At 44.4% G+C, this 24,807-nt stretch overlaps 1 protein-coding gene across 6 annotated transcripts in view; it reads right to left on the reverse strand.

The window, feature by feature from the left end:
- DLG5 (discs large MAGUK scaffold protein 5) overlaps positions 1-22,923 on the reverse strand; it is an 89,999-nt gene extending 67,076 nt beyond the window's left edge. For 4 of the 6 annotated variants that reach the window (XM_054071153.1, XM_054071148.1, XM_054071149.1 and 1 more), the window contains exon 1: positions 22,471-22,923. In XM_054071153.1, coding sequence (XP_053927128.1) covers positions 22,471-22,771 — 301 coding nt within the window. In that variant the 5' untranslated portion in view covers positions 22,772-22,923. Of the gene's footprint in view, positions 1-3,624; positions 3,668-5,741; positions 5,802-22,470 lie in introns of those variants that run through there. The other 2 variants (XM_054071152.1, XM_054071150.1) reach the window with 2 other exon arrangements.
- Between the last annotated feature and the right edge of the window lie 1,884 nt (positions 22,924-24,807).

A 24,807-nucleotide genomic window follows, 5' to 3' on the forward strand; every position in this document is an offset into this window, starting at 1 on the left:
ACCCTGGAGGTGTTAAAAAGATGGGCAGATGAAGGGTTCAGGGACATGATTTAGTAGCTGACAGGTACGGTTGGACTCTATGATCTCAAGGGTTTCCAACCAAACAAATCTACAATTCTATAAAACATCTTACCACATTCATAGAATATTAAGATATTAAAATTAAAAGTGTGGGTTTGGAGAAGAAGATACTTCAGTGCTTAATCCATCCTTCAGTTCTAATTGATTAAGAATAAACTGAGAACATGTCACACATGAACAAGGACTTGGGCACCTTTCTCTGAAACACCGAATAAAACCCAGTACTGGCGACAGAATAGCAGGTCAGGCCGATTCTAATTTAGTGTGACAAGTTCTGAGTAGGTTTAGATTTAGAAAAGTTAAGTGACTTGCCGGAGGCCAGAGACATCAGTAAAGAAGCCCCAAATCCAGATGTCTGCCAGTTCGCAGTTGTCTGTCGTCCCATCACGCACAGCATTTGAGCTTCAGCTGTTAAACACAGTGCTGGACAGAAATGTCTGTAAAAATCCCTCTTTTCCTAGCAACATCTGTTCAAAACCCTTCATAGGAGAATGAACTCATGGACTGATGTTTCTAAATTAGAAAGGCATTTCTAAGCGTGCCCTCTCTATACATTGCTGTAGATATTTTCCTCTTTAGCCACGAAGTAACAGAGATTTACTCTGAGAAGAATTTACATCCTATCTTTACACAAAATTCAAGTCACTAGACTACTGCTGCACATTTTAATGTAATGTGTACTAGTGAAGGAACACTTCAATAAAATGTTGATGCCTTCAATAGAAAAAAAAAAGAGTGGCAGTGAGGAAGACAACAGACAAGGAAACGAGGTAAATTTGCTGTATAATTCGTGACACTTATGTTGAATCAGTCCTTCAAAAAAAAAAAAAAAAAAAAGCACAAAATGGAGACAGAAATTTGAAAAAGTTAGGAAAAAAAAAAATTATTGTAGAGATCCCTGACAGCAAAAATTTGCTTCTGACCCCAGAAGAGAAATTTAAATCTTTATAGAGTTTCAGATAGGTCCAGACTTTTTTGATCAAAGACAAAGCCAGACAACCTCCATGTGAGGATGATGGGATAAACCAGCAGGATTTAATCCATTTTTTAGCATGTTCTCTGTATGTATCCACCAACGTATCCCAAGAGATATGAAATGTGGACACTAGTCATATCCACTTATTTTTCAGTTTCATGAATTATGCTTTTCTCCATCCCCTGGACAAAATATGAGAGAGAAGGGATTAATTAACACTTAGGAAAACAAACAGCTTGCACTCCATGCAAACCCTCTCCATGCACCCAAGCAGAGCTGCCTGTCATTCCCCTGCACAAGAAACAAGCACAAGCATCAGCACCCTGTAACGTAATAAATAATATAACAAAGCTGCTTCTTCGGGTGGGCTACTAGAAGAAATAAAAAGATAAAATGAGGGAGAGCTGCTAATGTCTCTGCCCCACCCATGCAAACTCTCTTTGCAATTCAACCACCTCACAAGGCAATGAAGCTGGTGCCTTGCCACCAGCTTCACAGGTCAAGAACACAGGAGCCAACTATTCAGTCTCTGACACTATCCAAGATAAATCAAGCAGAAGCACCCTCCCAGGCATACAGGAGAGGCTTTACAATCCAAAACCGAGCTCAGTTTGCATCCAAGAAGATCTGGAACCTGTTTTATTTTAAAAACATTAGAAGTCTCCCCATTGAAAAGCAGAGCCTCCAGTGCTGTTTGGCTATGTCATCTGGAAACACCACACAGAAAGGGGAGCCATGACGAGAAAAATTCAACCTTGAATATCTGAGCTACCATGGCCTTTTGGCTGGCCAAGCAACATCCCTGTCCTGGAAACCTGCATCAGTGTGTTCTATGAAACAAGACATAGAAAGCATCCTGCCTGGCTACAGCACCTACCTCCTCCGTGCTGCTTTCAAGCTGAACCCCGTGAGCATTCCAAAAGTCAAATACTAACCACTACTATTAATCACTAAACATTTGGACACAGGAGACCAGCATCATTTTGTTTTCAAGATGAAAGGATTCTAGCCGCTACTTATGTGCTTTTAATAAATTACCTCACTGGTTCCTCAGCTTACCACAAGAAGGAAGAATATTGGCACAGGTTAAATGATTGCCCACTCATTTCTGCCTGCAAGGCCAGCGAGGTTCAGAACTCATCAGGAATCAGATGTTGGCAGCTTTGGACTTAAGATGGTTCCTCACACATACATATGGCACAATTCTCACTTACACAAATTCACAGCAGATCCAAGTAAAAGCAACATCTAGCAAAGCAGCAGCAGTGACAGCCACTGAAGAGAAAACTCAACATTCCAAAGAATGTTGAGATAGGAATCCAGATTGACGCTTTCAGCTGTGCCCCATCAACACACACTGTGCGGAACCAACTCTGTGACAATGAACCACCTTCTACACATTAATACCCCTTTGCTCCATAGAAAATAAGAGAGCACAAACCATGGCAATTTCCATTTGATTCCACAGCTGAAAACTCAAGTCTTTGTTACCAACACCACCACCAATACAAACCTTCTTATGAGATTTCCAGGTTCTGCAAGGAAACACAAATGAAAAGCACAAATGAAACAAATCAGAAAGTGGTGGTGTACAGAAATAAACACGCAACGTCTGAGGATGGTAATACAGAAGTCACTTGGAGAAAGCCATAGTTGTGAAAAGCCATGTCTGTAATGCCTTGGGTTTTCAGCTGCAGGTGCTGGTAAGGTTGTATCCTCTATCCGTAAGTATACACAGAAGAAGGTATCAACTGCTATGTCACACTTGCACATCCAGAACTTCCAGATCACACTTAGCAGGACCTTTTCTTTCTGACAAACTGTGATTTTGGTACATACAAAGCTAAAAGCATGATAAGGCTCAAGAAAGAATTACTCCACAGCACATATACGGCTATAATACATATATCCTACATGGAGGGGAAACCAAAACCCCACATATTTTTCTGTGAAGGAAAAAATAATTCTTTTCCCCCACATGTGCCTTTTAATAGTTCTCACAACAACGACACAAAGTCTGGGCAGTTGGGACTCTGGCTGAAGAGCTCCCCATGCTACTGAGCCCTGGAAGAAGGAAGTGGGTTACAACGCTGCCACAATCAAGTCACCAAAAAGCCCAATTTCAGTCTCAGAATGGTTAACTTCTTCACTTAAACAATTTCGACCAGGAACTGCATAAGGTGACATCTGCATTGGACATCAGGTGTTCGCCAGTAAAAATCTTTTTCCTTCTTTAAAGGAATTTTGACAATTCATTTCAATTATAATAGTTCCCACTTGTGAACAGCAACTTTCTGTATTGTACACCCAAACCATCGTAAAGAACAGCCAAGATATGTCAATGTGCTGTTCAAGCTGTAGATCAATGCTATAATCAAACCACTCAGAAAGAGAGAAGGGTAGCATAAAGGAAGAATAAAAGGAAAAAAAAAAAAAAAAAATCACTCCAAATTCTTCATACGCGTTTCCCATTCCCTTTCCAAACCCAAGCAAAAAGCCCAAAGAACAGCCAAGACAGAGCCCACAAAGCTACTCAGCTCCAATGCTACCACTCAGCTTTCCAATACCTTTCAGCGCAGCTTTGCAGTAACACATTCCTGCTTCTGATCTCTTCCAACTCATTTTCCATCTCAGCTCCAAAACATTACAGGTTGATCCTACAGATGGTATCTAATATATGCTGCTCCCAAGTCCTCCCAATGCGGGAAAGCTCTGTCATCATCACGTTGCTACTGTCTACCTCATCAGGTCTGCATTCTGCAAACAAGTCTGTGATTAATGCCAGACAAGTTTGCTTAATAATCACAGCCATTATCACTGGGCTTCAAGTGCTGCCTGCGTAACACTTGATTTTTATTTTTACTGTGTCACTGTGTTATTTATTGCACTCTCCAGCACTGCTTTCGGGGTGAGTGGAACCAGCAAGCAAATGCTCATAAAACAAAATAAGCCTTAAGTTAGAGTTAATGCAAGCTTTAAAAACAAGGCAAAAACAAACTATCCAGAAAAAGCCCAAGGGATGTGCTCTTAGAAGCAGTCACACCACTTTTCCAAGCACTGTACATGGACCAACATCAGTTCTATGCATATATAACAAACAATTTCTCTCAGTTCCTGTTATTTAGAAACACAAGTTACTGCTGGGAGGGAGCTAAAGAAATCATAGTATGTACGCTGAGCAGTCAAGTATTACTGGTACTCCATTAATCAAGCTGCAAAATGTATTTGTATTCAAGAAGATATAAAATCAGCATCACACTGTTAGAAGCAATGTCTGAATAAATGCAACACGGATTCTTGTCTTCCATGCAAATCAGTTTAGATAAGAGTTCCAAAATAGTCCATATGTTTCCCGTTTGGCAATGTTCTCACAAAGCAACATCTCCAAAACCACCCAAATAACTGGTTTTCCAAATCCTTGGATTCATGAGACAGCATGCATGTAGCAACATTATTCTGTTTAAAAAGTTATTCTTGATATCAGGAGGTTTATCCATACAGGGCTGGGGAAGGCATACAATTAGGTTTAATTATACTTGAGTACAAGTCTGTATCCAGGAGTTGCTGAAGAGAAGCAGTTAAAAAACAAAGCCCAAACAACACAATACCCACCTCATATCCTACTAAGTTCTGACAAGAAACATGACTGGTACACAGTACAACATCAGCAGAACGTCTTATGGGAACACAGACTGCAAAGTCTGAATCTGCTGACCCACCCAGGAAACACAGACACACTGCAGGCACTGCAAGCTGCGCGTACAGCTTGGAGCAGACACCCTCACAGTCAAAGCCAAACAACACACGCCGCAGATATCCCCTGGACTTTGTGCTGCTGCTGGAAATGGAACCTAAACTGCATGCTTTGTCGAACGGCGAGTCCAGAGGAGGCCAGCTGGCAGGTTCCCTGCTCCTTCAGCAGCCCAACCAGCCTGGCGCACAATAGGCTGTGGTTCCAAGCCAGCGCCAGGGTGGCAGCTGGACCAGTTGGCCCAGTTCCCTACACTGGTCTGTGGAATGATGAAGGCTGGCCATGACCTGAGCAGACAATCAGGATGTGTTGGTATAAAGTTACAAGAGCTGAGAGGTAACTCAGCTGAATTTCTGTACTTTATAAAGCAGTACCACTGGCTTCTTTGCAAAACCAGCTTTCAGATTCCCCCCAAATCCAGAAAAATAACTACACCATCATTTTTACTCTGCATAAAGCTTACTGCAAAACTGAAGTGCAATTCCAAAGACGAACAAAATAGCCTTAACACACACGGAACATAATTTTAGTCTGTAAAGGACAGATATGGTGGTTCTTTCCCTTAAAGATCCATGTAATCACGTGAAATGAGACGCTGCTGAGGAAGGGAAGGAGCAGCTTAGGAGTAACTAACAAAGACAAAATCACACCCCATGCCATCCAAGGCACTCAAGCCACAGCAACGAAGTACAATATTCCCTTTAGAAAGTGCAATCAGCACAACTTTTTGCACACAGATGGCAAAAAGGTGTTAAGATACTGAGCAAAGCCTTGCAGGTTGATAGGTAAGGTATGAACAATTAAAGATACAACTCCTTACAAAAACACCCCACTGGGGATTGTTCAAGACAACACCTGACGGCACGTCTCACAAATGACAGCAGAAGCTTCACAAACTGGGCTACAAAACTCTACCTCATTCAGCTCACTCACCAGATCCCTCTCTCATCCATGAGCACATTGTTAAGCACCTCAACAGCTTCCTGCTAGCAAAGGTTTTTGCAACCAAGCAGCACTCAAAACGCCCTTGAAGAATTCATCAGCTCCCAGACTGGAGAATTCTCTGCTACCAGAATGGAGAGATTTGTTTCTCGTTGGCAAAAACTCAAATTGTAATGGTTGTTACTTTGATTAATACATTTTATACTAAGCTGAGATTTACTGCTTTAAAACTGATGACTAAAACCAGCAATCATCTTTTGAACCAATCTAAAATTATACACCCAGCTTTAAGGGATTTAGCATATTCATACTAATATCAGAGCTACGTTCAACAGCAGTAAGTGCTTTTCTATACTTTGAGATTATTTCTCATAGCACTCAATCTTTGAAATGTTGCTATGATCACAGTAAAGTCATTTCTACTTGCTTTTCCCTCCTAATTAAAAAGGCAATGAGCAATAAGAAAGATGACTGAAGTCAAGAACAAGATGAAAAGAGAACTAAACCAGATGGCATGGGGATATATTTATATACACTTAGGTTATTCCCATATTATGAAAACAGAAAGATCAAAATATTTTCCTTTGCCCTGTAATCAGTGTTCTTTCCTAAAAGAGTTTTTAGATATTTTTATGTAAAGTGGATTGTGAATTCTAATTAAGATCAAGTTATAAGCCAGGAGCCTCCGTCATACAATTAATCTGGAATCCCACCTCGAGCAGAGTAGGGTACAGATGGAGTCAGACAGATGTAATTACAAAGCCCATCAGCACTGAGCCACTGGGAGAGGCTGCAGACTTTCCTGTATTTCTTCTCTATGCCAGGCGGTAGCCTATTTTTGTCAAAATATAACAGGAAGATACAGCTCTGTGATACATTCACAGCACTTAATATTAGCTTTAGTTTGCAACACGTATTTTAAAGCACTAACTCTGAAAAATCATTCCTGTTTCTGCAGGCTGCATTGTCTGTACAATGCTGGAGCCAGTACTGCATTTCCAGCTTTTTCTGTCCTTCGGGATGAGCTTCACTCTTGTCTGCTTCAAACCCCTCTGAATGTAAAAACTACATTTTACCAGTGTTCTGAACATGTAAATTGAGACTAATTTGTGAAGAACCATCACTTTGAACAAAAGTTCTAAGGAAAATAAGCTGTAACTTGACAAGTCATTTATGGCTCCATAATGCATGATCTGCTCTGCCATAGCATTCAGAGCCACGTATTAATTTGCTTTGAGTGACAGAAACTCTCTTCAGATGTCCTCAATACATTATTGCTTTTATACTCAGAGAACGGTTTGGATTGGAAGGAACTTGAAAGCCCATCCAGTTCCAATCCCCCCACCATCAGCAGGGACATCTCCTACTGGATCAGGTTGCCCGTCCAACCTGGTCTTGAACACCTCCAGGGTCGGGGTAGCCACAGCTTCTCTGGGCAGCCTGTGCCAGTGCCCAAACAACTTTTCACATGAAATTAAACTGACATCTCTACAGTACTCAGTCTCTGAGGACAAACTTTGCAAACCCATGTCAGAACACAATATAGCAATTTTAACTACAACTACACTTCTTTGGGTTCCCATTCTCTTAGAGCATCAGCTCTGAAGATGCGAGGCATACAACATCCAGTCTGACATTTTCCACTCACTGCAAACCCAGAAACAGGCTTTCTGCTCAGTGCCTGCAAACAGCATTAGTACTGCACATGTTAAAATTTAGAATGTTTCCATTTCAGATCTACAAGCAGCAAAAAAAGAATATCATGTCTTGGTAAAGCGTTCAGAAGCAAATTCTTCACCTGACAAACTAAACACAGAACAGAGCTAAGGGTATTCATTTTTAGTTACGGATTACTGCATACCTGGTCATGCCAAAGCCCTGGCTTTGGCTCAGCAAACATCCTGATCTTCAGTTTCTGTGTTCTAACTGATATGCTAAGCCCAGATGTATTTTACTAGAGCAGCAACAGCCACATCACTACAGGTAAAAAATGCTTTTTTGAACATTTCTTTATGCAGCACAGAATTTTTCATGCAAACTCTAACTAGCAGCGAGGATAATCTCTACTAAATTGACTTTGTATCAAAGCAAAACAGGCAATTCTCACAATCATTTTCGCAGAGGAAGTCCAAGCAGTTTGCTGGCACTTCTCTCAGCCGCCCACTCCACCTCTCCGCCCTGGATGTCCACAAAGTTCATCACGGCTCCACCAACGCTACAAAGCAGAGACCTCAAGCTCTAGCTGGCTGACCCAGAGCTCTCAGAATACTGGAGTTGCAAGGCAGGCTGGAAGCAGTGTTAAATTCTGTCCTCAACCCAAGCCCACGAGAGCTCAGGGAAACACATCTAACTGCCTATGACCTATTTTTTACCCCATCATAGTATGCCACCTTATTCTCACCAGGAAGAGCAGTGCTTACAACGAATCACAGGATGGAAAAGACCTCTAGGATAAGGAAATCCAACTGTTGATCCAGCCCTGCTAAGTCTGCCACTACACCATGTCTAAGTATGACATCTACTGGTCTTTTAAACACCTCCAGAGATGGTGACTCAACCACCTCCTTGGGCAGCCTGCACCAGTGCTTGACAATCCTTTCAGCAAAGAAATTCTTCCTAATATCCAACGTAAATCTCGCCTGGTGCATAGTGAGGCCATTTGCCCTTGTCTTGTCACTGACTATCAGGGAGAAGAGATCAACCCCCACCTTGCTACAGCCTCCTTTTAGGCAGTTGCAGAGAGCAATAAGGTCACCCCTCAGTCTCCTTTTCTCCAGGCTAAACACCACCAGCTCCCCTCAGCTGCTCCTCATAATGCTTGTGCTCTTCACCAGCCTCATCACCCTTCTCTGGAGTTGCCTTCTACCTCGTTAACAAACTATTATTATTCACAATCCTGCTCTGAATACACAGCATTTCTCTCTTATCTAAGTTGACCAATCCTTCAGAAGTGGTCATTCCATTAACTGCATTCTCACACTTAACCTCTGTGATGTTTCTTTCCACCAGGAAGCTAAGGCAGAGCAATTCACATCAGTGATACTGGATGTGCAGCTGAGCCATCCACAAAACAGCTGAACTGAAATTATACAGAAGGCAGGTGGCAAAGAAAGCTTCTCTCAATAAAGCCATTTTTAGAAGCATTATTTGAAGCTGAAATTGTATACAAGTATGAAATGAGCATTCTTAGCCTAAGTATTAGCAGGTTCACTCGTAATGAAGCTCTTAATGAACACGGAGCTGTCTAGGAGACTTGGAATAACAGCTTTTCCCTGATGCCACTTCCAGCCAAAAACGCAGATCAGATATCAGCAACACAAAACTTTCAAGGGCTCAAAGTTACTTTATTTAAATCCTGCTCTTGATCTGAGGAAAAGCTATAGGGAAACATATATTTCATTATTTTGATCATGATTATTAACCCACGCTTAATGAAAACCAGTCTTTGGGTAATTCCTGTTTAAAAAAAAAACCTGTAAATGTCTCCAGGCTGGTATAAAATTACAATAAAAAAAACCAGAAAGCATTTGCTTTGAAGTCAGACATTTTAAAAAGAAAAAAGACTCATAAGTTCAGTGAGCTCCATGATATGAATAAGCTTTTTGCCAAAACCAGATTTGATGTTCAGAGGGCTGCAGATATACATATTTAAGAGGCACTTATTAAAACACCCACAGACCACAAGAAACTGCTGGAGCGTAAAGACTCACTTCCCTAAATTACTTTTGTACAGGACAACAGAACTCAAGAACACTTTTATTTCTTCAAGAGCTTTCAGAAATACTTTGGGAAATGCCGAGCCACTGGTGTACCTTGCAGCCCAACAACCAGACAAGGATAACGTGTTACAGGTTCTCAACACAGAATGAATTACAGAATCATATAATGGTTTGGGCTGGAAGGGACCTTAAAGCCCATCCAGTTCCAGCCTCCTGCCATGGGCAAGGACAACTCCCACTGGATCAGGCTGCTCAAGGCCCCATCCAGCCTAGACTGGAACATCACAAGGGATGGGGCAGCCACAACTTCCCTGGGCAACCTGGGCCAGTGCCTCACCACCTCACTGTGAAGAATTTCTTCCTAACATCTAATCTAAATCCTCCCCCTTCCAATGTAAAGCCATTCCCCCCTGTCCTATGACTATATGCCCTGGTAAAAAGTCCCTCCCCACCTTTCCTGTAGCCCCTTCAGGTAATGGAAAGCTGCTACAAGGTCTCCATGGAGCTTTCTCTTCTCCAAGCCTGTCCTCATAGCACAGGTGCTCCAGCCCTCAGATCATCTTTGTGGCCACCTCCGGACTTGCTCCAACTTGCCATACCTATTCATCATCTTTACTTACCAACGCTCATAACAACTTTGTTAGCCAGAATAAGTCAGTAACACTGGATATCTGTGCTTCATGTAATTTCTTCACATCAGAATTCATTTAATTTTGGAAGAGGCATAACTTAAGTCATTTTGAGGCACACTGAAAGTAGTCCTTAACATAAGGATCTATTAAAGGAATGTAGAGTTATTTGTCTTATCAGGCACTTTCTTACTGCTTATCTTCTACAAAGCAGAAGGGGGCATCGCAGAAACGGCTCCAATGTTCTTTAGTTTGCAGTGACTGTACAATACCTTACCACCACTACAAGGTCTGCACAAGATCAGGCTACTGAGAGGAGCAGCCAGAACAACACAGAAAGTACATTTAGATGAAAATTCTGTAACACTAAAGAAAGCCAAAGAAATCACTTAAACCAGTATATTGCACTCCATCACTTTTTAAGATGTACCATTTTTCATGCGTGAATGGTGCATTTACAGAACAGGTCCCCTAACATCACCATCACAAAAGGGCAGCTCGTCTCCACAGTGCACCCCACGCAAACGGGAAAACAGACGAAGACAGCAGAAAACAGAGACCACAGATAAGCCAGCCAAACGAGGCTCTCCTCCACAAGCTAACAATGCTCTGTAGAAATCATTACGAAAACTAAGCACACCTTAAGTGATTTTCTCAAACAGATCTAGAAAATAAAGCCTTTTTAATACTTAACTTCACACAAAATGCAGATCCCATTCAACACCTGATACAAGGCAGAATTAATCAAAGGCCAAAGTCTCATGATCTGATTTACAAGGTCAGAAATTGTAAAGCCCCCACAATCCAACTTCGCCTCCCGTCACTGTTGTAGAAACAGGGAATTATTCCCAGAACTTGTAAAGCTATAACTATGGCATATTTACTATCTTTCACAAGCTTTTATTTCACCATAAAATACTTTTTATGTATTACACTACAAAATGGCTCTAGTGATTACTGAGTTTCGTGTCTTACACAACAGCAATAACGTATGTAATCACACTTCAGCAAGAGAAAACTATTTTTAGGGGTTTGAGGTTTGGTTTGTTTTTTTTTTTACTTTATTGTTCTCCTAAAAACATTGTAGGAATAAGACAAATTATTTTGATAAGAGAGAACTGTCTTTAAAACTCCATTTATATTCAATATAGAGACTTGTTTCAAAAAAAAAGTGCTTCTCATTACAAAAGCAGCCCCTATTAAAATTTTCCATGCATAAATGTACACACGGAAATGCATTTGCTGGGATGAATTCACAGACTATTTTATGTGGATTCCCTGCATCAGCTACTAAAGCCCCCAGATACAATCTGGCTCACGCAGCCGTGAGAAAGCCAAACACATTCAGAGCAAAACCAATAAACTCGGTGCTGTATTGTTGCAATGCAGACTTGCAGAAGGAAAAAAAAGAATGTAACTTTCCAGAGATGCTGAGCTGTGTAGTGGTTTGAAACTCCTTACACAGGAGCACAGGATGCTCATTGCTGCAGCCAGGTCTCCACCAGGCTGCAACCCTTGTTTCACCAGTCTGCCTTTACTTGCTGGCTATCCCCAGAAAGGAAGAAATCAGAAGCCCCAGAAAAGTCAAGTTTCAGTACCAAAACGTGGCTCTTTCCAGCACTTAATGCATTTTCTAGAGTTAGCTCTAAAATTAAACGAAGATTGGACACTCCAGATAACATAATGGGATATGCCCTGGCAAATGACATTTTGTGTAATTGTGTGTGCACAGCATAGCATTGAACATCCACTTGGAGGCTGAAAAACAGCTTAATATTAACAGATGGTACTTTTCCCAGCCCAGCACACATTACATACAGGTTTCAGCCAAACAATGCTGTACAGAACAGGACTGCCACCAGCTTCCCCAGATGAAGATTTCCTTCATATATTTACCGATTTTCATGTTAATACCAATACTCTTGATATCCTACCAAATCCCAAAATTCCCCAGTCAGAAATTATCTCTGACCTCAGCATCCAAAACCGCTTCCCAGCTTTATCAAGGAGCCTTCTCCTGCTCAGTCAGAACACTGCTCATCCACTTGCAGGAATGCAGCCCACAAAAGACTCCCAACTACTGCAAAGATGCTAGGAAAACAGGAAAGGTTTAGGAACCAGGGTGACAGACGAATGCACTGGAATTATGAGCTAGTGTCGTGTACCTTAAAGGCCTGTCCTACACATTCTCAAGGCCGGAGATTTAGAAAAATAACTGACTAAATCTCCCCAAGTTAACAGCTGCAGTCTGTACCCAAGTCAGCCTTGCTTTACTCAACATGCTTGGGGTTTTTAACCCATTAAGCAGACTAATCAGACCCCGAACCTAAAGTAGTCCACGCATCTTACAGATAAAGCAACCCTTCCCAGTATTCCCTCGTGGCAACCAAAGCCTCAGAAAATTGCATTTCACCAGCAAATGGCAGAGCAGTGAAGGAAAGCTGCAGCAGCCTGTCTAAATACAGAGGCAGCCTGAGCATCCCAAGGACCACTGTATGGAGAGCAGAAAAAGGCTGAACAAGAAAGTGGGATTTCAGTATTCCTTTTGGTTAAAAAGGAAAACCCCATCATTTTAAGATAAAAACAACGTAATTGAAAGCAAGTTCCCTCTTGAGAATAGCTCTGCAGTGGTTTTGAGGGGGTTAGCACTGCTTTTTGTGATTCTATGGTTCCTAGAAATCAGGCTGTGCCCAAATCAAGATCTACCCAAGGGAGCAGCTTACAAGCACCCAGTTCATTAGTTACAAGGGCAAAGCCCACTGTTACTGCTGTTAAAGGCTTTCACTTTTGGTGAGTTTGTTTTTATGTTTAAGACTTAAGCTTTTCCTATTATTCTTAACCACACCTACTTAAGCCAAATGTCCTTTAACAAAGTGAAAGAGCAAATCCGCTAAAAACACAAATTGCCTCATCTTCAAATTAAAGGTTAAGCCAGCTCTCAAATAACACAGCTCTTTCTTACAAAAGCATTTAGAACATTCACGATCATGTTAGAGATTAACAAGTGATGTTAATATCTGAGCATTTTCATTGTGGTGATGCATCGAGCCTCCAAGAAAACCTTCAGGTAACCTGATGTCACCACCATTAAACACAGACTCACTGGCACACCACCTGAGAAACAGACTGTCAACATGACCTAAATGCAAATGAGGCCTTAAAAATCATTGCAAATGTTCACAAGACCATGTATGAAGTGTTGAAGTGGACTTAAAAACTGCATCACAAGAAGCTTTCCCGAGTCACTAAAACCACATCTGCCAATCCCCTGCTGGCTTCCAGCTGAAGAGCTCCCATCTACTCCATCAACCCCTCTTCCTGCAACAGCACAAGTGGGAAAGACAACTTGCAGTTCTAGAATTGCTTTGAAAGCGCAAGACAATGCAGTTAACCAAGTCTCAAAACTACCTCTTCCTCAAGTTATTTTTCCACAAAAGGATGCACCTGAAGAAAGCTATCCACAAGAAAATCAAACACAAACAAGACACAGGAACAGTAAATGAAATGAATATAATTTTGTGCTTATTAAAATAACACTCAAACATCTACATAGCAGCTTTGCAGCTGTACTTGGTAATTTTGGTATGAATATTTACTGCACCACCTTCATTTCCCCTACCCAAAAGTTCTGATGCTTTCAAAGACAACTATACACAAACACGATTGCTGGCTTGTCTGTCTGAGATCACATAGTGGAAAAGCATAGATTTTGGCCCACTAACATCAACAGGACATCAACCTGCTCCAAGTGAGCCCAGAATTCCAACTGCATTTTACATCAATCCTCAAGGACAACACATCTTCCTTCACTAAAGGTATGTCTTCCCACACCAACTCTGTTCTGAGCGCTACTGAGACATGAAGCAAAGGGCCATCAACCTCACCTCCTGAAGCCATACTGTATAAGACACTGTCTGATCTAAAAAGCTTAGTACGCAAGGCCTGGATGCTGCCAACACTTGCACATGCCTAACCCAATGAATATTAATGGGGATTACTCACACGCTGGAAGGTAAGTACGGGGAACAATAAGCACGTTTATGAATCAGCAACTACGTGCAGGTTGAACAAAAACCCAAGGTAAAAGGAGAGGGGGCACAAGAGGCAAGAGTTGTCAAAGGCATTAATAATTATAAGACTGAATGCTCCCAACTGGATTTGTAGGAAAGCTAACTCAGAAGGAAGTTTAAAGAACACCGGCTTTGAGATTTTGGGGATGGGGAGGAGGAGAATGTCTTCGTTTATCATCCAAATACACAACAAATTGTCAACTATGTAAAAAGTCGGCCAAACCCCCACCCTTAGACTTCCACTCTACATGAAATTCCCCCAACTCTCCAGCTGAAATGCTTAATGGTTTTCCATTCTCATTTGCCTTCCTTCTCCAGCTGCATGCCTGGAAAGCTTCAGAACCAGGGCAACATGGCCTATTTAGAATTCAGTTCCTCTATCAGCCAATACGGATACAAATAAACTCAAGATCTTTCTGAAATACCAACAGCAGTTCTACAGAACAAACTTATTAACACTGTAAACAAGCAAACTGCTGAGCAACACAATCCAGGAATCGAGAAACCAGAGGCTTCAAGGAGTTGGGAGGAAGAAGGTGGCAGTAGTTACACATATAAAATAGCTTGCTCTTGACTTGCTCTGACCTCATTTTGGGTAAGGGCCTGCCAGTTGCTGTAAATTACTCTGTATTGCTCAAGAACCATATGTTGTCAGGAAGAATACCCTTAAGCACTCACCCCAAGTGGCCAAGTGCTTCTGTTGCCTTCTTCAAGGCCCATCACTTCTGGGTACCCCATTTGCTACCACCAGATTCTCAAGACTCAAAGGGTGTCCTGTGGATCTCAGACTCCTGCACAACAGCCTCAAACAAATTTAACCTTATCTGTTAGTCACAACAGCACGAGATGCTGGCATATCACCATCAACACGCCTGCTGGCAAATTGTTCAAGATGCACCAACAACGCCTGCCTCGTCAGGAGATGGCACCCTCCTACACTCTCATTAGCAAAGTATTGGTGAACCTCCAGCCCCACTCAGATGGAGCAACATTTCCAGCTTCTGCACCAGGATGATTCAGTTCTAAATAACCACTGCTCACAAAAAAGCAGCTGAAGACCTGCATCTTGAAGGTCACAAATAATGTCCCAGCACCGACTACTCAAAATAACTAGGGAAGTCACAGAAGCGTAGATGTCTCAACTTCATGACTACAACTCTTTTCATACATGTTATACGCACTAATAAGTTTTTCCATCTAGATCAACACCATAAACAGTTTGCATACAGAAATGTTTTCACTTAGAATATCCTATGTACATCATTTTAAAACTATATAAAAAACCCATCAGGAACTAATTGCCTCACATCAACACCCAGAATGTGCCAGGGACTGAACAGCTCTGAAAGATGACACCTCTGTCCTTGAGATTCCACAGCATAAGAAATGGCTAGAAAAAAATTGAGAAGTAGAAGGAATTTATCAAGACTTACTGGTATCTTTCCAATGTCCAGCTTGTTGAATAACAAATTGCCATGCTATAGAATAATAACTGAAATAATTACAACTAAAGGGAGAACAATATAGAGAGTTGATAGTAACAAACGGAGCCAAGAAGCTAACTGAAAGAACCAAAAGGAAAAAAAAAAAGCAAAACAGAAACAGTAAAAGCAAGCAGTAAAGCAGGGTGGGAGGCAGTGGGGGGGCTCAAATTGCAGGCTGCTAACAGATTGGAAAGCCCAAAGTCACTACCCATGCAGTGGCTGTGGTCTTCACTATCTAGAGCAGAGGTCCAAAAAACACACAGCAACCAACATTGGTTGAAGCTACAAGACAATGAGGCTGAGAATGGCAGTTCAATCCAGCTAAAGATCCAACACCTCCAAAACAGGCAATCATTAGCTTTAACAAATAAGGAGCAAGACACAGAAAGCTGTTTGCTTTACTTACTGATCATTTCCGAAAGTGAAATTTATGCTTCAATTCCAGGATACTCTCAGAAGTACCAAGCTAAAAGAACCCTTTAGTCTCTCCTCTTTCTGGACTTTTGTAAGACATCAAGTCCTCTCTGTGTCCAAAGACACCAATACCACAATTATTGTTATTTATTTCACAATGAGAAAGACAACGTCCCCATGAGCTCAACTGTGGCCAACTTTCCTCCCTCCCTGAGGACAGCAAAAATTGTATTGAGAACTACCATGGCTGGGATATGCAAGTTACTGCATTTCCTTCTTTGGGACCGCATGCTTCCTTTATTCACTTACTATTAACATTTCATTGGGAATATCCCTCTGGACATTTGCCAGAAGCCGTCTGCTTTTTTTTCAGCCTGGCAATTCCAAGAGACACCACAAATCTGAGACCATCAGAAGACACAGGTACTTGGTATTCTATCAAGCTTAATTACTGCTCAGCGCTGCCAAAGACCTGCACTTATCCTAATGTGACTGGTGCCTGCTTTTTCATCTGCACCATTTAAGAAATCCTGTAACGAGGCTTGCAAAGCTGCCCTTGGAACTAATAACAGGGCTGGAAAATCCCAGACATACTGCTCCACTTCTCCCACTCTTCAATTTGCAGCAACAGAAGGGAGTGTAAATTGTACTTAATTGCAAAATTGTCAGTTCAGTCCTTGAGTCAGTAAATTCTGCTTTTACAAATCCTCTTCATTCTCCTCTCCCTCCTTTCCCACTGAATGTACACTTCCAGCACAATTTCTCATCTCCGAGCATCTCGGTCTTTTTCCCCTACCTCACCACACAGCCTCCAGAGTGCCCCTCTCTTCTGACACCACATCCCACCTCCACATCTCACACCCTGCCTCCATGCAGTCTCTCAGCTCCTCACAAGCTCAAGTTCTCACTCCTCCTCACAAGCTCCTCTCACCAGTCACCAGGCTACATTTCGTCGGGGACAGGGAAGTTGGGGCAAAATGCAGAGGCCTCAGCACCAGCCCCACTCCCAGCTCTTCAGGGACAGGTCTGGAATTCCTGCGTTTCTGGTGGGTCTCCTCAGCTGCCAGCAAGAGAAGGGGGTCCCAGCTCTCCATCTGTTAAACTTATACATACAGGGCTTGCCTTTTATGTTTGCTTTTAAATATGCTTAAAGACTTACCAGTATTTAAAAGCAAACATTGTGACTTCAAATCCAATATTGTCTGAAACAACTTGCTCTATTTTTGTGAAGCAGAGGAAGTTGATACAATCTCTTGTAGAAGTTTGAATTCTAACTTTTTCCTATTCCAATAAATGCCCACATTTACTTTTTGGACTGGAAATTAATGCTTGATCTCTGACCACAGTCAGAAAAATAAGTCTTATTTAATAACAGGAGCAAAACTTGCACAATCTATAACCATCTTCCTTTTTTCCTTCCTGTCCCCTTAAAGACCTTTAAAAAATGCAATCAATTTGGAATTTTACATTTTTAAGACTTAAAACAAATTCCAATCTTGGTACCATTCAATCAAACACCTCTGAAGCCTAACACTGTGCTTTGAAAATCCAAAACGGTGCTAAATCCTTGCAGCAGAAAAAGCTATTACGTATGGTTAAGCTTACAGTTGCACACTGACCAGTCGCAGCTGTATGGGTATAGAAAAGTAGGAAACCAACTGCTAATAGAAAAGGAGACAGTAAATCTAAAAGTTGAATAACTGTGAAGCTTTTTGAGTTCAACAGTCTGTACAGCTTGAGTATAAAGCACTAGGAACACCTCTGCAGCCCCACAAGTTCATCTCAAAAACCAATTCCAAGCTTGACAACCAAACCTGCCTTTTCCTCACTTTTTAACTAACACAAAAATGAAGTACAAAGCTCTACATTACCTCAAGCAGTCTAAAGACTCCATGGTTTCATTGGATTTCCATTCTAGACCTTTGATTACATGTAAAAGAAAGCACATCTTTGATGGTACTTGTCACAATGAAGCGGTCTTCCACTGTATTCACGTCTTGGACACATACTATGCCACAATATCCACATTATATCAACTATGAGAATGATGCAATACGCGTTAGCAAGATATCTGAGAGATAACTCAATGCTCAAGAGCCATTTATCCCCACATTAGAAGGGATATGTTATTCTACCAAGATTTCCCACATGCGTGGTGGAGGTAACTTGCCAAATCAAGTATTTGAAAATAATCGAGCAGTTGACCCCAAAATAAATAAATAAAAGTACTTGGCACATTACGTAAAGAATTAGTCCCTGTGCAAAGGACTTGGAGATTTTAAATCAGCCAAACAGTCACTAGCACACAGACAAAGACGACTCCTTGCAGAACCACTTACACTGAAGTGTAATGTAGGAATCTATGGTCTCACCCAAGGAAGAGCTAAAGTCTCCAAATATAACTAAGTGAAACAGAGCAAATCACACTTTGTTTCACTTCTGTATTGACAGAAGGTAGTTTCCTGATAGATTTTGTACTCTAACACTGCTAGGCATAATACTCAAATTAGAAACAAAACAACCTTAAAAAAAATACATTTTACTGGAGAAACTGTCATCCACAAACCACTACACACAGCTCTAGGTTTAAAATGAGCAATGAAAAGCTATTCTAGAAGACAAACATATTTAAATGGAGACTGAACTGTGTGTGTTCTACAAAGAAAAACAAGGTCTTTGTAAGGAAAAGGCAGAGATATCCATACTGGAAGTCTTCCGGCAGTTACTAGGACCCCAGTTCTCTCCGTTCAGCCATCAGACTAGTTGTCTATTTCCCTCCCTGTTGTGTAGATAAATACTTATAAGTGTCAGCTCTACATTGTCCAGCCAGCCACTAGAACTGTCAGTATAAATAACAGCCAGTTTCCACCCCAGTTTACCAATTACCTTTAAAGGCCAACAGGAGATGACACTGAAAACGAGAAGGAAGAAAACACAAAGTACAAGACAGATGAGTGTTCGACATCGTGTGCATTAAAATGGAAGGAGAATCACACGTGCTAGTGCAGCAAGCATACTGTACAGTGAACACCGCAACATCCAACAAAACTATGTTGCTGATAACCTTTCTATTTCCCTCACAAGAGCAGCAAGCTGGAAAAAAAAAAAAATCAGCGAACACTACTACAAAAAGTTATTGGTTACAGTTTTCACCTCCAACAAGCACTCAGGGGATGTGCTTTATGTTAGCCTTCTTTTCCAAACAACAATAAAATCAAGTGTACCACTGTAAAATTACATTTTTTTCACATAACAATAGTTATTTGAAAAATCAACTCAGCTGGACAGGTTCAATTAAAGGGATGTTTAAGATACATACTTTTTTGCCTTTAATAAGAGAGGCATTTCACATAATATATACCAAGGACTGTTTCACTTAAGTATTTTAAACACAGAATCCAACAGTTCTCCTTGCTACCATGTTTACAGTTTGCTACTACTCCCAAAGAGCAAAAAAACCCTCTACTTATCCACCTCCAAAATCCCCAATAAAAATGAGGAAAACTCCTACACAGCAAACAAAGCAGATGGGTGGTCAAACTTCCTACAGGGAGATACTAGAGGAAAACTCAATTACCTCTGTGTACAGGTTCAAACATGAACCTTTCCACCGCAGTCACCCTCAAACATTAACTCTTTGTGTAACACAGCAGGACAAACTCACACATAAACCAGGATTTTTTGGAAACGTTCAGTGGGCACATGAGCAGCCTCGTGACTCGTTATCACCACAAGACCTCCTCAGGGAGTAAAGATGCAATACATACAACAGTGTTTGAAGGCTTAGGTCCTTCACCTTCCTACATGCATGATGGCTTGTTCTTGAGCTCACTGTTTACAGTCTCTGATGTACTAACTTGTAAACATGCTTATCGCAAAGGAAACAACACCATAAATCTCAAAATTAGCTCTTTATTCCTACTGATAAACAAGAGCAATAAAACTTCAAAACTCAGCACGTCAAAGGAACATCCTTTCCCACAAAGAAGTTAAATTAACTCTGATTGCCCCATGAACACATTCAGTCAAGGAGGATACAGTTCACTTTGGCAGACTACTTTTCCTTTTTGAGCCCAGTGTTGCAAGACACTTTGCAATTCTAACTTGTATTTTAAAAGTAAAAAACATGATCATACCCAACATCTACTTCATTTTTTTCTTGCCATTCATGCTTTACACCTTTAAGGCTGGTGAACATCAGTAGCCCAGTACCATTAACGCATCTTCTCAACAAGACAAGACTGAGCATTAATCTAATCATACAAAAACATTGTGGGTCCCATTCTGAAAAGCCGTGAGTGCCCTCATCTCCTATTGATGTCAGACCACATAACGTTCCAAGTGTTGAGCTCTATTGTTCAGTCCATTTTTCCCCATCCTGTGAGGTCCTGCCATATATCCATTAGAAAAGGCCATACACTATAATACACCAACATAAAACAAAACATTAGACCCTCACACAGCTTTTTATGTCTACCACACTCCTAGCACCAACAGCGAAATTCAAGGAAGGGCAGAGTACACGGAGCAACTGCACACACAAGCACTATTTTCCAGACGGAAACGGCTCTTGAAGAGTTTTATCTTCCTAAAGAATCGGTTTAAGAGCCAGGAAGCCCTCCCAACAAAGTTCCTCACATGAACACATTTTGAATCAGTCAACTTGGACATTGGCTAAAAGAGACCTACGCATCACTGAATATTCTTCCTCTGTAATCTATAATATAGAACAACCATTCACTTTGATCAAAATACTTCTCATCTATAAATACAGCCGCACTCACCAGACCTCCTATATTATCATCAAATCTTGATTTTTTTTATTATTTTACAGCCTACTACTGTCCACATAAAAGTAGACTGCGGTTTGTTTTGGAGAAAATAGAAGAAAGAGAGACCTGTGGGTCAAAGCCCAGCTTAGTTAAGAAGGTTTACCCTCCATTTCTTCTTGTCCGGATATGCATGGGAATCAACTGTTCTCTTGTTTTAACCACCAAGCAGAGTTACACTAACAAAATCCCTACAAGTCTAGCCTTCCCTGGCCGTAACCACTCCATGGCTTCAGGAGATGGGAGCAGCAGCCAGACCCAACTGGGGGTGCCTTCTCCAACAGACACAGTACTGCATTCACACATGTCCTGGGGACCAGAACTGGGACCAGGACTAAAACCAAAGGGAAAGGAAAAATGGCCAGAAGCACAAAACAAGAGTCCAAAGTCCAAGTATAAATACAGAAAAGCTCCCACTCCTAGGGAAAGGGGGACCCTTGGCCGCAGGAGTGTGGGGACCCAAAGGCTGCACGCTGCCCAGCCAACCCCCTGTGCGCCCCAGGGATGGGCAGAAGCAGTCACTGCCCCCCTTCTCCACCACTCTTTCCCTGAGCCCCCAGCCCCACTCACCCCCAGTCTCAGTCCCCGTCTGGCTCTTATAGTCAGTTTCACCCCCTGCTTCAGCCCCCCGTGCCCCTCCCTGCCAGTCTCGCCTTAATCTATCCCCCTAACCCCCAGTCTCGCCCCCCATCACCTCCAGCCTCACCCGCCCGTCCCCCTTCATCCCAACTCTCGGCCTCTCAGCCCCCCACACCCACAGTCTTGCTGCCCTCCCCCCCAACACTGCCAGCCTCGCCCCTCCGACCCCCTTAACCCTCACTGTTGCCCCCCATCACCTCCAGTCTCGCCCTTCCATCCCCCCTTACCCCGAATCTCGCTCCTTCCCCAGCACCCTAGTCATCCCCGGAACGCTGCCAGCCTTGCCCTCCAGACCCCCATACCTGCAATCTCGCCCCCTCCAACCCCAAGTCTGGCCCCCCCATCACCTCCAGTCTTGCCCTCCCGTTCCCCCTCATCCCAATTCTTGGGCCCCCAAACGCCTCATACCTGCAGAATCGCACCCCCCAGCCCCCCTAAGCCCCCATTTTGCCCCCTCATCTTGGCCCCCCTCCCTCCTTTACCCCCAGGTACCTTCCAATCTCGCCCCCATCACCTCCAATCTCGCCCTCCTGTCCCCCTTTACCCTAACACCCATCCCTCCTCCTCCCCATTTCTCCCCAGCCCCCAGTCTCCCCACCCAACACAGCCAGCTTCACACCCCAGCCCCCCCATACCTGCAGTCTCGACCCCCGAGCCCCCTTAACCCCCAGTCTTGCCCCCCATGACCTCCAGTCTCGCCCCCCAGTCTCCCTCCAACACTGCCAGCCTCGGCTCCCAAAGCCACCACACCTGCAGCATCGCCTCCCCCCAGCCCTCCTAACCCCCAGTTGTGCCCTCTAATCTCGCCCCCTCCCTCCCCTACTCCCAGGCTCACGCCTCGACCCCCCATCACCCCCAGTCTCTGCCTGCTCACCCCCCCCCATCACTGCCAGTCCCGCCCCCGCAGCCCCTCTCACCCCCTCATTCCCCCCTTACCGCCCGTCTCCGCCGCCGCGGGGGCCCCGGCCACGCCGTTCAGGTAGAGGATGGAGAGCAGGTGCGGCTGCGTCTTCTCCAGGGCCACTCGCAGGTCCTGGAAGTGGTCGCGCTCCTTGGCGAGCAGCAGGGCGAGCAGCAGCTCCGCCTTACCGCCGCCCGCCGCCTCCAGGTCGCGCAGGTCGCGCGCTCCGAGCGCCCCCGCGGCGCCCAGCAGCTCCACCACCGCGTCCACCTCGGTCATCGCCTCGGCCAGGCTCTGCCGGCACTGCGCCAGCAGCTCCCTGTGCTTCGGCTCCATGGCCGAGCGAGCCACCTCCTGCTGCTGCTGCTGCTCGGCCGTCAGGGGCTGTCCCCCTCCCTCCTCCGGCAGCCGCCGTCCAGAGCTACTGCTCCTGCTCCTCCTCCTCCTCTTCTTTCTCCTCCTCCTCCGGGTCGGGAGCCGCCGTCAGGGGCTCCTCTTTCTTCTCCTATGGATCGGGAACCGCCGTCTAAGGCTGCTGCTCTTCTTCTTCCTCCTCCTCCTCCTCCTGCTCCTTTTCTTCTTCCTCTGGGTCGGGAGCCGCGGTTTGGGGCTGCTGCTGCTTTTCCTCCTCTGGATCGGGAGCTGCGGTCGGGCTGCTGCTGCTCTTTCTCCGGATCAAAAGCCGCTGTCTGAAGCTGCTACTGCTGCTCTTTTTCTTCTTTCTTCTTTCCTCCTCTTCCTCTGGGCTGGAAACCGCCGTCCAGAGCTGCTGCTCTTCCTCCTCCTCTGGGTCAGGAGCTGCTGCTCTTCCTCCCTCTCCTCCTCCTCCTCTGGGTCAGGAGCTGCCGTTACTACCCCTCTCCCTCTCCTCCTGGCCGGCAGCCACCGAACGGGGCTGCTGCTCTTTCTCCTCCTCCGCCCGGGAGCCGCCGCGCTCCCGCTGGGCAGGGACGGGCAAGCAGCCGCTGCTCCTCTCCCTCCTCCTTCTGGCCAGAAGAGCGCGGGGCTGCTGCTCCCCTTCCTCCTCCTCCTCCGTGCCGGCACCGCCGTGCGGGGCTGCTCCTCCTCCTCCTCCTCCAGCTGCCGCCCCGCTCCTTTCCGCCCCTCGGGCTGCAAAACAACTTCTCCAGCTGGTCTTTCTCCCCCTCTCCGTGGCCCGAGAGGGGCGCAGCCGTGCGCCGGAGCTGCGAGGACGGCTCCCCCCGCCGCCCCGCTGCAGCGCAGCCCGGCCGAGTCTCCGCCGGGGGCGCGGAGGGGGAAGAGCGGGCTCAGCTCCCGGCGCCGCCGCTCGTTCCCGCAGCCATGTTGGCCGCCTGCGCCCGCCCCGCTGCACGGACCGCCCCGGCGGGGGCGGTGCCCGCGGGTCATTAATACCGTGCCCGACAGTCTGTGTGTGAGCTGTGGGCGTGTGGAAGAGTCGGTTAATCCAGACACAGAAACAGTGGTTTGGGTCAGAAAAAGACCTTAAACCCATGCAGGTCCGACGGATAAGTAATCCAACTGTAGAATCAGAGAGTGGTTTCGGTCGAAGGCACCTTAAAGCCCATCCAGGTCTGATATATACACTGCAGGGCACGGTATTAATGAACTGTGGGCGTGCAGAATAATTAATTAATCTAGACACAGAATGAAAGAGTGATTTGGGTCAGAAAGTACCTTAAACCCATCCGGGTCTAAGAGATAAGTAATCAAGCCGCAGAATCAGAGGGTGGTTTGAGTCAGAAAGGACTTTAAACGCATACGGGTCCAATGGATAAATAATACAGCTATGGAATCAGAGAGTGGTTTGAATCAGAAGGGACCTGAATCGTGGAATCACTAAGTTGGAAAACACCTCTTGGATGATCAAGTCCAACTATTCCTATCTGCCACTAAACCATATGCCTGAGCACCTCGTCTACCGTCTTTTAAACACCTCCAGGGATGGTGACTCCACCACCCTCCTGGGCAGCCGGTTCCAAAGCCTGACAACCCTTTCCGTGAAGAATTTTTTTCCTAATATCCAGTCAGACCCTCCCCTGGCACAGCTTGAGGCCATTCCCCTTTGTCCTGTCCCCTGTCACCTGGGAGAAGAGCCCAGCTCCCTCCCCTCCACAACCTCCTTTCAGGTAGTTGTAGAGAGCAATAAGGTTTCCCCTCAGCCTCCTCTTCTCCAGGCTGAACACCCCCAGCTCTCTCAGCCGCTCCTCATAAGACTTGTTCTCCAGCCCCCTCACCAGCTTTGTTGCTCTTCTCTGGACACACTCCAGAGCCCCAACATCCTTCTTGTAGTGAGGGGCCCAGAACTGAACACAGTATTTGTGGTGTGTACTCACCAGTGCCGAGTACAGGGCAGAATAACCTCCCTGGACCTGCTGGCCACACAAAGCCCG

Source organism: Cuculus canorus, chromosome 7, assembly GCF_017976375.1.
Source record: "Cuculus canorus isolate bCucCan1 chromosome 7, bCucCan1.pri, whole genome shotgun sequence".
Lineage (NCBI taxonomy): Eukaryota > Metazoa > Chordata > Aves > Cuculiformes > Cuculidae > Cuculus > Cuculus canorus.